This window comes from Chiloscyllium plagiosum, unplaced genomic scaffold (genome assembly GCF_004010195.1).
Source record: "Chiloscyllium plagiosum isolate BGI_BamShark_2017 unplaced genomic scaffold, ASM401019v2 scaf_49409, whole genome shotgun sequence".
NCBI lineage: Eukaryota > Metazoa > Chordata > Chondrichthyes > Orectolobiformes > Hemiscylliidae > Chiloscyllium > Chiloscyllium plagiosum.
Window position 1 is genome coordinate 1 of NW_025207716.1, and position 13,355 is coordinate 13,355.

Sequence of the window (13,355 nt, forward strand, 5' to 3'; positions counted from 1 at the left end):
AACACCCCCCATCATCTCCCATTGACCCCGTGTGACCTGAGTCCCGAGAGCCCCCTCCAAATTCATTCAGGTGGCACCTGACAAGAATCGGCATCTCTCCAAGTTGACCATCCTTGTGTGCCCGGTGTGCCAGCTCCACCCTTGTACAGGAGCTGAGCAGGGTTTTGAGGACAGTGATTTGTTTTGAGCCGATGGCTTTTGCCTGACCCACCGGGAAGGGGCACCCTGTCAGTAACACTGATGCACGATCGTCCAAACCTGGTTTGCGGAAGAGCACATCAGGGATGTGGATCAAGGCGCTAATCGTACAAATCCGCCTTCGCTGGGTGGACACCAGACTCCCGACCTCACTCATGAAGCAGAAACACTTCTGGATGTTCTTTAAGCATTGAGGAGGAGGTCAAACCCCATCAATCCCCCCCCCCCTGTCAACTCATGGAATCTCTTGTTGGTCACTGCCCAAAATAGAGTGGCTTCTTTCAGGAAGATGCTTGAGAGCATGGTCACACCCTTTCAAGATGTTGGAGACTGCTCCCTGACACCCATGGTACACATTATCTGCACAAGACTTCAAACTCCACCTGCCCACCGAAAAACACGGTCTGCTGACTGTGCATTGGACTTCTCAGTCACCTTCGACCTCAGTCAACCAAATCCCGAGGGACTGTTTCAAAGGGGAGAAAGCACAGAGGGAGATATTTGGCCCCACTGTTTCTGTATTTCCTCTCGAAAACAACCGTCACATTCAGGAGATGACACACAGGAGCAGAAGTTGGCAGTTCAGCCCTTTGAGCCTGTTCCATTTTTAACTGTGACCATGTTGGATCTATTCCTGTCAGTCTGATTCCCAGGACTATCCTCCCCCCACCCTGAGTGTGTGGTTACTTAGAGCTGTCCAGTGATCACTGTAGTATTCAGTAAGGATCTGTTTGTTCTCTTTACAGTGATTCTGCAGTGGCTGACTTGGTTGTCACAATGGAGACGGAGTCCTCTGCCGGGAAAGACATTGTAAGTAAGAGAGTTTTTTCTTTTAGAACAGTAAGACCTGGTTCTGAAGGGGTTGGATTGGCACCATTTCTGAGTGTTGCTTCCTTTGGAAACACCCGATATTTTGGGTTTATTGAGTTTGTTGTGAGTCTTTGAAATCAACCTGTTCAGACATGTGATGTGATACATTTCTAGCACAGATGGGAGTTGAACCCAGACCTTGTGTCCAGAGCCAATGCACTGCAAGAGCCCCCCCCCCTTGGCTTGTTGTATCCTGTTTCAGAATCGGCTACTCTCCAGGGCTCACTCTCCTCATCACAGGCTTCCTCGATGCAGCACAACATTGTCTGAACATAACTGGCAGGGAGCGATCTGCAATCAGTGTGATGAAGGGACTCTGGTTCTGTGCCATTCGGCAGGGACTGCCTGGATTTGGATCCAGGTTAAAGAATGGAACACATTTCCAAATCTATCTGGTATGTGAAGTGCAACAGGAACTCAAAAGTGACGAAGTTTGACCTAATAACACTGGAAGAACGGCAATATGTTTTCAAGTCGGGGTGGGAAGTATTTTAGAAGGAACTTGCAAGTCACAGTGTTCTGTTACCTGCTGCCCTTGTCCTCCTGCATGGGTTGGAAGGTGCTGTCTGGGGAACCTTGGCCATTTGTTGCAGTGCATCTCGTAGATGGTCCGCACTGTTGCTCTGAAGTGTCAGTGGTTGAGGGAGTGAATGTTAACGTGGTGGGATGGGATGCCAAGGAGTAGGCTGCTTTGTCTTGGATGGGGTTGAGATTCACTGTTGCAGTTGCACCCTTGCAGGGACCTGGATCACACTCAATAGCCCTGGACATACCTGGCCTTCTCCAAATCCAAACTTCGCTGTGAGTCAGTGTCTCCAAGAGAGCACAAGGCAGGAGTAACCTGAGCCTGTGACTTTCATAAGGAGAATGGTGCCTTTATGTTCTTTTCTGGTTCACGTAGAGTCATAGAGATGTACAACATGAAAACAGACCCTTCAGTCCAACCCGTCCACGCCGACCAGATATCCCAACCCAATCTAGTCCCACCTGTCAGCACCCGGCCCATATCCCTCCAAACCCTTCCTATTCATATACCCATCCAAATGCCTCTTAAATGTTGTACCAGCCTCCACCACATCCTCTGGCAGCTCATTCCATACATGTACCACCCTCTGTGTGAAAGAGTTGCCCCTTAGGTCTCTTTTATATCTTTCCCTCTCACCCTCTAGTTCTGGGCTCTCTGATCCCAGAGAAGAGACTTTGTCTATTTATCCTATCCATGCTCCTCATAATTTTGTAAACCTCTATAAGGTCACCCCTCGCTCTCTGACACTCCAGGGAAAACAGCCTCAGCCTGTTCAGCCTCTCCCTGTAGCTCAAATCCTCCAACTCTGGCAACATCCTTCTAAATCTTTTCTGAACCCTTTCAAGTTTCACAACATCTTTCCAATAGGAAGGAGACCAGAATTGCACGCAATATTCCAACAGTGGCCGAACCAATGTCCTGTACAGCCGCAACATGACCTCCCAACTCCTGTACTCAATACTCTGACCGATAAAGGAAAGCATACCAAATGCCTTCTACATTATCCTATCTATCTGCGTTTCCACTTTCAAGGAGCTATGAACCTGCAATCCAAGGTCTCTTTGTTTAGCAACACTCCTGAGGACCTTACCATGAAGTGTACAAGTCCTGCTAAGATTTGCTTTCCTAAAATGCAGCACCTCGCACTTATCTGAATTAAACTCCATCTGCCATTCTCAGCCCATTGGCCCATCTGGTCCGGATCCTGTTGTGATCCTCTTTGCTGTCCACTACACGTCCAATTTTGGTGTCATCTGCAAACTTACTAACTGTACCTCTCATGCTCGCATCCAAATCATTGTCCAAATCATTTATGTAAATGACAAAAAGTAGAGGACCCAGCACCGATCCTTGTGGCACTCCACTGGTCACAGGCCTCCAGTCTGAAAAACAACCCTCCACCACCACCCTCTGTCTTCTACCTTTGAGCCAGTTCTGCATCCAAATGGACAGTCCATTTTGTATTCCATGAGATCTAACCTTCCTCACCAGTCTCCCATGGGGAACCTTGTCGAACGCCTTACTGAAGTCCATGCAGGTCACATCTACTGCTCTGTCCTCACCAATCTTCTTTGTTACTTCTTCAAAAAACTCAATCAAGTTTGAGCTACATGATTTCCCATGCACAAAGCCATGTTGACTATCACTAATCAGTCCTTGACTTTCCAAATATATGTACATCCTGTCCCGCAGCATTCCCTCCAACAACTTGCTCACCACTGAGGTCAGGCTCACTAGTCTATAGTTCCCTGGCTTGTCTTTACCGCCCTTCTTAAACAGTGGCACCACGTTTGCCAACCTCCAGTCTTCCGGCACCTCACCTATGACTATCGCTGATACATGTATGTCAGCAAGAGGCCCAGCAATCACTTCTCTAGCTTCCCACAGAGTTCTTGGGTACACCTGATCAGGTCCTGGGGATTTATCCACCTTTAACCATTTCAAGGCATCCAGCACTTCTTCCTCTGTAATCTGGACATTTTGCAAGATGTCACCATCTATTTCCCTGCAGTCTATATCTTCCATATCCTTTTCCACGGTAAATACTGATGCAAAATATTCATTTAGTATCTCCCCCATTTTCTGCGGCTCCACACAAAGGCTGCCTTGCTGATCTTTGAGGAGCCCTATTCTCTCCCTAGTTCCCCTTTTGTCCTTAATATATTTGTGAAAACCCTTTGGATTCTCCTGAACTCTATTTGCCAAAGCTATCTCATGTACCTTTTTGCACTCCTGATTTTCCTCTTTAGTATACTCCTACTGCCTTTATACTCTTCTAAGGATTCACTCGATTTATCCTGTCTATACCTGACGTATGCTTCCTTCTTTTTCTTAACCAACCCTCAATTTCTTTCGTCATGCAGCATTCCCTATACCTACCAGCCTTCCCTTTCACCCTGACAGGAATATACTTTCTCTGGATTCTTGTTATCTCATTTCTGAAGGCTTCCCATTTTCCAGCCGCACTGACACCTCGGTCACCTGCCCTGCCTTATTTCCCAAGAGTAGGTCAGGTTTTGCACCTTCTCCAGTAGGTACATCCACATACTGAATCAGAAAATTGTCTTGTACACACTTAAGAAATTCCTCTCCATCTAAACCTTTAACACTATGGCAGTCCCAGTCGATGTTTGGAAAGTTAAAATCCCCTAACATAACTACCCTATTATTCTTACAGGTAGCTGAGATCTCCTTACAAGTTTGTTTCTCAATTTCCCTCTGACTATTAGGGGGTCTATAATACAACCCCAATAAGATGATCATCCCTTTCTTATTTCTCAATTCCACCCAAATAAGTTCCCTGGATGTATTTCCGGGAATATTCTCCCTCAGCACAGCTGTAATGCTATCCCTTATCAAAAATGCCACTCCCCCTCCTCTCTTGCCTCCCTTTCTATCCTGTGGCATTTGTGTCCTGGCACATTAAGCTGCCAGTCCTGCCCATTCCTGAGCCATGTATCTGTAATTGCTATGATATCCCAGTCCCATGTTCCTAACCATGCCCTGAGTTCATCTGTTTGGCCCCTTGCATTGAAAGTTTAATTTATTAGTCCTACCTTGTCCCTGCCTGCTCTGACTGTTTGATTCACTTCTGTTCTCAGCTGTACCAGTCTCAGATTGATCTCTTTCCTCACTATCTCCCTGGGTTCCCCCCCCCCCCCCCCCCAAAGTTTAAATCCTCTCAAGCAGTTCTACCAAATCTCCCTGCCTGTATATTAGTCCCGTTCCAATGTAGGTACAATCTGTCCTTCTTGTGCAGGTCACTTCTACCCCAAAAGAGATTCCAATGATCCAAATGGGAGAATCCTTCTCCCATACACCAGCTCCTCAGCCATGCATTGATCTGCTCTATTTTCCTATTCTTGCCCTCACTAGCTCGTAGCACTGGGAATAATCCAGATATTACTACCCTTGAAGACCTCCTTTTTAAATTTCTGCCTAACTCTCTGTAATCTCCCTTCATAAACTCAACCTTTTCCCTTCCTATATCGTTGGTTCCAATGTGGACAATGACCTCCTGCTGGCCCCTGTCCCCCGTGAGAACATTCTGCACCCTCTCTGAGACATCCTTAATCCTGGCACCAGGGAAACAACACACCATTCTGCTTTTTCTCTGCTGGCCACAGAAACGTCTGTTTATACCTCGGACTGCAGAATCCCCGAACACAATTGATCTCTTGGAACCTGACGTACTCCTCGTTGCATTAGAGCCAGTCTCAATACCAGAAGCTTGGCTGTTCGTGCTACGTTCCCCTGAGAATCCATCACCCCCTACATTTTCCAAAACAGCATATCTGTTTGAAATGGTTATATCCACAAAAGACTCCTGCCTTAGGAGCCTACCTCTCTCACTCTTCCTGGAGTTAACCCATCTATGTGACTGTATCTGAGTCTTTCCCCCCTTCCCAAAACTGCCATCCATCACATACTGTTGCTGTTGCAAATTCCTCATCGCTTCTATCTGTCTCTCCAACCGATCCACTCAATCTGATAAGATTCACATCCAACAGCATTTATGGCAGATATAATCCGCAGTAACCCTTAAACTCTCTTGAAACTCCCACATCTGACAAGAAGTACATATCACTGCAAAGGCCATTTTTGCTCCTTCACAATCTACAGACCCAGAAAATAACCGTCTTATTCCTCTACAAACACTGCCCCAGGTTAAATTAATAGTTCTGGCTTATATTTCAAGTTTAATCAAGAGACTTATCTCCAAAAACATATAATCAAGAAAGAACGCACTGTACTCACTAATACAGCCTTTCTCTTGGACAGACTTAAAACAACAATTAACTTTTCTGATTCTGTGCTGTGAACTTCACCCAAACCAATTCCTCCAAGATTAGTTGTGAAATTCACTGTTTGTTAATTTTCCCAGATGCAACTCCGATGTCCAGCGACACGTGAATTCAAAAACCGCAAAGGCAGTAACTGTGCAAATTCTCTTTCTCTCTCCCTCTCTCCTGCACTGTCCTCACCATGTGCTTCCTTTGTCTGCTCTTCTCCCTTTTAAAACTGCTGTTGTTTTGACTTTTTTTTCCAAAGTTCCAAAACAGTGCAACAGCATTTAAAACAGTAATTGCTGCTCCTGGAATTTGAGGAAATCACCTCCAGCACCTAAAATACCTCAAAAGAAGGAGCAGCTCTTACAGCCAGAAATTTTTCCCGTCCTCCATCTTGGATTACATCTGATGAAGTGTGCACTGAATAGAACATGAAACGTTGAAGCTTCCAATCCATCAAGTCGTACCGGTTACTTAACGAGAGACAGCGGTCAAGGAAGAGCCAGTTCTTTGCCACCTCTGCTCCAAGCTGCACAGAACACATTGTCTTGGGCTATCCTTCCTCATCTTGTTGCGGAGCACAGGTTTCTCTGGGTGCATTTGTGAGTGAATGCTTTTGTGCAGTTTGGGGTATTAGTTGATTCCAGCTGTTTTGAGCCAATGTTTGTTTTCCTGAGTGCTGAATGTACTCGACATGAGTGCCATGCCTGTACTGTCCCCAGCCAGTGCCAGATCTGTTCAGTATTTCCGGTGCTTTCAGTTTACATTTTGGTGTTTTGTTGTGATGGAGCTGGTACAATCCTGTCGTACAGATCAGGTAGCATCGCTGCTGGTGTCCATCTCAGATGCTCAGGTTGTCCTCTGTTTCTTTTCCCAGGAGGCTGCTGCTGAAAGCACGGAGACCACTGATGTCCAGCAACCGGGGGCACTGGAGGAAGAGACTGTTCGGCACCTTGGCGGAGTGGAGCTGCAATGTGGCATCTGCATCAAGTGGTTCTCAGCAGAGACCTTTGGGCTCGATACTACGTATGTAACTCGGGCTGTGTGTGGGTCAGCGGGGTCAATTCAGATTTCAGCATTCCTCTGGGCTGCAAGAGAAGGAGATGCAGATATGACGCATTTGATTCTTGTGCCCTGACCTCATGTGTGGTGCACTTCCAGGCCTAGTTTTTCCCCTCCTCCAAAATCACCCTGGCCATTTGTAACTGGGTGAGTAAAGTGAAAATGTTTGCCTCAGCTGGACAGTCTGCTGCCAGGAGGAGAACTGAAATGTAGGCAAGCCAATGGAGACTTGAATTAAACCTTGACCAGGCTGCTATCAGGGGACTGTGCACACACCTGATGTCTGTATCACACACCGTGCTTTTCCAGCACCACACTCTCGACCCTGTAGCACACAAAAAGACACTGCAGGTGATACAGAGGAGTATGGTTCACAAGGATGGTACTGGAGTTGAAAGGGTGTAGTTAACTAGAAGCACTGAACACCCTTCCCCTATCTCTGCCTTATGGACACAGACACACAGATGAGTGATTTGTTAGACTTTGTCTTTGAATGGGTGTGAAAGAATGGACCTGGAGTAAACATTTCCAGTTGTGGGGAAGCTGACAGAGTCATGAAAAAATTCACTGGGATATTCCAGTTTCGCGAGTTTTTCTCTCAAGATGGTGAGAATGTGGCGTTCAGTGCCACAGGGAGTGTTTGAGTTGAAAAGTACAGGTCTGGTTGAGTTGGAAGCTGTGTAAACCACCAAAGAGGAAGCGATGGCAGGGGAAGGTGAAGAGGTCTGATGTGGAATGGGCCTCAGGAGATTCCTGTGGAGCACAGGTGTCAGCATGAAATACTTGGGCCGAATGGCCTGTCTTTCTTTACACTTGGAATTGTAAAGTGGAAAAGGAAAATAGAGTTGGTGTGGGAAGGTGTCTCCAAACCCATCCCCCCCCACCTCCACCAAACTCCTGAAAGAAACAATCCGTATCCTCCACCACTCTTCCGTTGCAATCGGCTGGAAAGGAGGATAGGGTGTCTTCAGATGATACTTGGGACCCCTGGCTTTGTTAAGGTTAGCTCATGATATGACTATCATTGGCGATCCATCCCTGATTACCTTGGAGATGGTGTTGGTGAGTGACTGTCTTGAATGCAACTTGTTGTCTCACAGGGCCATTTCAAAGTCACAAGTCAACACAAAGTGCTTTGGATCTGGAGTCACAAATGGCCCAGAAGAGTAAGGATGGTAGATGTGTTGCTGGAAAAGCACAGCCGGTCAGGCAGCGTCTGAGGAGCAGGAGAATTGACGTTTCGGGCACAAGCCCCTTAATCAGGAATGAGCCTAACTCCTGATGAAGGGCTTCTGCCCGAAATGTCAATTCTCCTGCTCCTCAGACGCTGCCTGACCGGCTGTGCTTTTCCAGCAATACACTCTTCAACTCTGATCTCCAGTCCTTGCTTTCCCCTGAGAATGGTAGATGTCCTACCCCAAAGGACAAAGTTGAGGCAGGCGTGTCTTTGCCATGCTCAATGTCATTTGGGATCATGGTCGTCTTTCTTGGGATTGGCTTTTGAATTCCAGATGTGTTTTTAGGAATTGAAATTGATAAATGAATTATCCCCAGATTGAATTTAAACTGCTGCAGCTCGGGTGTCTGGATTACTTGTCCAGTGACCACCTTTCTCCCCACATTTAACACATCTTCTAGGAGGGACGTGAGAGAACCAAATGGGGTTTTACAGCAAGCCTAATGTGGGCTCTATGACTGAGCGCAGCATGTTAATGCAGGTTTGGGTTTTACCTTTGGAATACAGAGGGGTCTCCACTTTACAAATGTTCAATCTATTCATGCCCATACTTAGGAATGTGATCCCATGCAGGGGTGCAATTTTGAAGACAAAGCAACATTTCCTGTACTTCGGTATTGGCTGTGCGTATAAATTGCCTTATGAACGGACTCGAGACAGAATCCATTTGCAAATCTCCCAGCTGTCTGGGATGTTTAAATATTCATCAAGTGATGACCTGAAATTCTCAAATCCCTTCACCTCACACTGACTGAACTGCCAGTGTAGGTTTGTTGTGAATGTTTAGGTGGTGTGTGTTGGTGGATGGTTTATTATTATGAATGTTTAGGTGGTGTGTGTTGGTGGATGGTTTATTATTGTGAATGTTTAGGTGGTGTGTGTTAGTGGATGGTTTATTGTTGTGAATGTTTAGGTGGTGTGTGTTGGTGGATGGTTTATTATTGTGAATGTTTAGGTGGTGTGTGTTGGTGGATGGTTTATTGTTGTAAATGTTTAGGTGGTGTGTGTTGGTGGATGGTTTATTGTTGTGAATGTTTAGGTGGTGTGTGTTGGTGGATGGTTTATTGTTGTGAATGTTTAGGTGGTGTGTGTTGGTGGATGGTTTATTGTTGTGAATGTTTAGGTGGTGTGTGTTGGTGGATGGTTTATTGTTGTGAATGTTTAGGTGGTGTGTGTTGGTGGATGGTTTATTGTTGTGAATGTTTAGGTGGTGTGTGTTGGTGGATGGTTTATTGTTGTGAATGTTTAGGTGGTGTGTGTTGGTGGATGGTTTATTGTTGTGAATGTTTAGGTGGTGTGTGTTGGTGGATGGTTTATTGTTGTGAATGTTTAGGTGGTGTGTGTTGGTGGATGGTTTATTGTTGTGAATGTTTAGGTGGTGTGTGTTGGTGGATGGTTTATTGTTGTGAATGTTTAGGTGGTGTGTGTTGGTGGATGGTTTATTGTTGTGAATGTTTAGGTGGTGTGTGTTGGTGGATGGTTTATTGTTGTGAATGTTTAGGTGGTGTGTGTTGGTGGATGGTTTATTGTTGTGAATGTTTAGGTGGTGTGTGTTGGTGGATGGTTTATTGTTGTGAATGTTTAGGTGGTGTGTGTTGGTGGATGGTTTATTGTTGTGAATGTTTAGGTGGTGTGTGTTGGTGGATGGTTTATTGTTGTGAATGTTTAGGTGGTGTGTGTTGGTGGATGGTTTATTGTTGTGAATGTTTAGGTGGTGTGTGTTGGTGGATGGTTTATTGTTGTGAATGTTTAGGTGGTGTGTGTTGGTGGATGGTTTATTGTTGTGAATGTTTAGGTGGTGTGTGTTGGTGGATGGTTTATTGTTGTGAATGTTTAGGTGGTGTGTGTTGGTGGATGGTTTATTGTTGTGAATGTTTAGGTGGTGTGTGTTGGTGGATGGTTTATTGTTGTGAATGTTTAGGTGGTGTGTGTTGGTGGATGGTTTATTGTTGTGAATGTTTAGGTGGTGTGTGTTGGTGGATGGTTTATTGTTGTGAATGTTTAGGTGGTGTGTGTTGGTGGATGGTTTATTGTTGTGAATGTTTAGGTGGTGTGTGTTGGTGGATGGTTTATTGTTGTGAATGTTTAGGTGGTGTGTGTTGGTGGATGGTTTATTGTTGTGAATGTTTAGGTGGTGTGTGTTGGTGGATGGTTTATTGTTGTGAATGTTTAGGTGGTGTGTGTTGGTGGATGGTTTATTGTTGTGAATGTTTAGGTGGTGTGTGTTGGTGGATGGTTTATTGTTGTGAATGTTTAGGTGGTGTGTGTTGGTGGATGGTTTATTGTTGTGAATGTTTAGGTGGTGTGTGTTGGTGGATGGTTTATTGTTGTGAATGTTTAGGTGGTGTGTGTTGGTGGATGGTTTATTGTTGTGAATGTTTAGGTGGTGTGTGTTGGTGGATGGTTTATTGTTGTGAATGTTTAGGTGGTGTGTGTTGGTGGATGGTTTATTGTTGTGAATGTTTAGGTGGTGTGTGTTGGTGGATGGTTTATTGTTGTGAATGTTTAGGTACCCCAGTGAGGGTCAGTGTGTGTGGGAGTGTACCCCAGTGAGAGTCAGTGTGTGTGGGAGTGTAGCCCAGTGAGAGTCAGTGTGTGTGGGACTGTGCCCCAGTGAGGGTCAGTGTGTGTGGGAGTGTACATCAGTGAGGGTCAGTGTGTGTGGGAGTGTACCCCAGTGAGAGTCAGTGTGTGTGGGAGTGTACCCCAGTGAGGGTCAGTGTGTGTGGTTTCTCCGCGGAGCCTTCTCCGTTTCCAGTCTTTGGGATTTCTCTTGTTGATCTCGGTGTGTGTGGGAGTGTACCCCAGTGAGGGTCAGTGTGTGTGGTTTCTCCGCGGAGCCTTCTCCGTTTCCAGTCTTTGGGATTTCTCTTGTTGATCTCGTAACTGCAGAGTAATAAAAACAAAAATAAAATGCTGTACGATTTCAGGCCTCAAACACAGTGCTCCACAAAATCCCTGCCCTACCCAAATCCCACCTGCAACCACCTGCCCGCTTTCTACCTGAGTATCTTTCTAAAATATTTGTTGATTGGATGTCAGTGTCACTAACCGTTTACGGCCCATTCCTAATCGCCTTAAGAACATTTGAATGTAAACCACACTGTCGAAGGTCTGGAGTCACATGTAGGCCAGACTGGGTAAGGATGGCAGATCCCCTTCCCTGAAGGACAGGGGGCCGATTGGGTTTGACGTCAGTATTGTCGTGGTTACGCAGTCACTGGGAGGTTCTGACATGGAGGTGCCGGTGTTGGGGTGGACGTGGTCAGAAGTCACTTGACACCAGGTTATAGTCTGACAGGTGTATTTGAAATCACAAGCTTTTGGAGCGTTGCCCCCTCACATAGCTGCCTCCCTCCACTTCACCTGACAAAAAGACAGCGCTCCGAATGCTTGTGATTTCAGATAAACCTGTTGGACTATAACCCGGTGTCGGGTGGCTTCTGAGCATGAGGCTGACATTTTTTCCTCCAGACCCACGTTGGACTCAAATTTCACCATCTGTCAGTAGGATCAACAGAAATTACTGGAAAAGTTTGGCAAATCCTGTAGCATCTCGAACATAGAACATAGAACAGTCCAGCACAGTATGGGCACTTCGACCCTCGGTGTTCGGCTGACCGTTTCTCCTACTCTAATTTGAATTTGTTTTTTGCTTCATGGAAACTCAGCTACTGCTATTTATTTCCCAAGTGTTACATTCTTACTTTGATCCAGACTCTCTGTGCTTTGTCAGTCCTTGCTAGCTTTTCAATTCTTTCAAAGGTATGGTATATCTCTATACCTTCATAACACTAACCTACATACCCTTCATTGTACTATCTTCCATGTGCCTATCCAAGGGACACTTAAATGTCCCTGATGTCTCTGATTCTACTCCCACCGCTGGCAGTGCATTCCACACACCCCCCCCCACTCTCTGAGTAAAGAACCTCCCTCTGACATCTCCCCGAAACCTTCCTACAATCACCTTAAAATTATGCCCCCGCTTGATAGCCCTGGGTAAAAGTCTCTGGCTACCCACTCTATCTCTGCCTCTCATCATCTTGTACACCTCTATCAAGTCATTTCTCATCCTTCTTCATTCCAATGGGAAAAGCCCTAGCTCCCTCAACCTATCTTCACAAGACATGCCCTCCAGTCCAAGCAGCATCCCGGTATATCTCCTCTGCACCTTCTCCAAAGCTGCCACATCTTTCCTATAATGAGGCGACCAGAACTGAACACAATATTCCAAGTGTGGTCTAACCAGGGCTCTATAGAGCAGGTCCTGGGCCTCCTCCACTGCCACTCCCTCACCACCCAACGCCTGGAGGAACGCCTCATCGTCTGCCTGGGAACACTTTAACCTCAGGGCATCAATGTGGACTTCACCAGTTTCCTCATTTCACCTCTCCACCTTATCCCAGTTCCAACCTTCCAGCTCAGCACCGCCCTCATGACCTGTCCTACCTGCCTATCATCCTTCCCACCTACCTGCTCCACCCTCCCCTCTGACCTATCACCTCCAGCCCCACCCTACCCCCATTTATCTCTCCATCCCGGAGGCTCCCTGCCTCAATTCCTGATGAAGGGTTTTTGCCCAAAATGTTGATTTTCCTGCTCCTCAGCTACTGCCTGACCTGCTGTGCTTTTCCAGCACCACACAGATCTAGACTCTGTAGAGCTGCAGCATAACCTTGTGGCTCTTAAACTCAATCTCCCTGCTAATGAAAGATAAAACACCATACACCTTCTTAACAACCCTGTCAACTTGGGTGGCAACTTTGAGGGATCTATGGACATGGACCCTAAGATCCCTCTATTCCTCCACACTGCCAAGAATCCTGCCTTTAACCCAGTATTCAGGATTCAAAGTTGACCTTCCAAAGTGAATCACTTCACACTTTTCCATAATGAGCTCCATCTGCCACTTCTCAGCCCAGCTCTGCATCCTGTCAGTGTCTCATTGCAACCTTCACCAGCTCTCCACACTATCCACCACTCCATCACACTTTGTGTCAAACTTTCTAACCCACCCTTCCACTTCTGCATCCAAGCCAATTATAAAAATCACAAAGAGGAGAGGTCCCAGAACCAATCCCCGTGGAACACCACTGGTCACCGAGCTCCAGGCTGAATATTTTCCATCTACCACCACCCTCTGTCTTCTATGGGCCGGCCGGTTCTGTAT

General features: G+C 46.2%; 1 protein-coding gene across 1 annotated transcript; it reads left to right on the forward strand.

Moving 5' to 3' along the window:
* The first annotated feature begins 933 nt into the window (after positions 1–933).
* LOC122546635 (set1/Ash2 histone methyltransferase complex subunit ASH2-like) lies at positions 934–8,158 on the forward strand. Its single transcript, XM_043685306.1, has 2 exons — positions 934–1,008; positions 6,761–8,158. The coding sequence occupies exons 1-2, from the start codon at positions 976–978 to the stop codon at positions 7,019–7,021; spliced, it is 294 nt and encodes a 97-aa protein (XP_043541241.1). The 5' UTR covers positions 934–975; the 3' UTR covers positions 7,022–8,158.
* The last annotated feature ends 5,197 nt before the right edge of the window (positions 8,159–13,355 follow it).

Excerpts from the sequence above, each read along its gene's own strand:
- LOC122546635 (XM_043685306.1), top strand. The coding sequence starts at position 976 with ATGGAGACGGAGTCCTCTGCCGGGAAAGACATT. Across the intron at positions 1,009-6,760 it reads CCTCTGCCGGGAAAGACATT|GAGGCTGCTGCTGAAAGCAC; the intron begins GTAAGTAAGAGA and ends TTCTTTTCCCAG.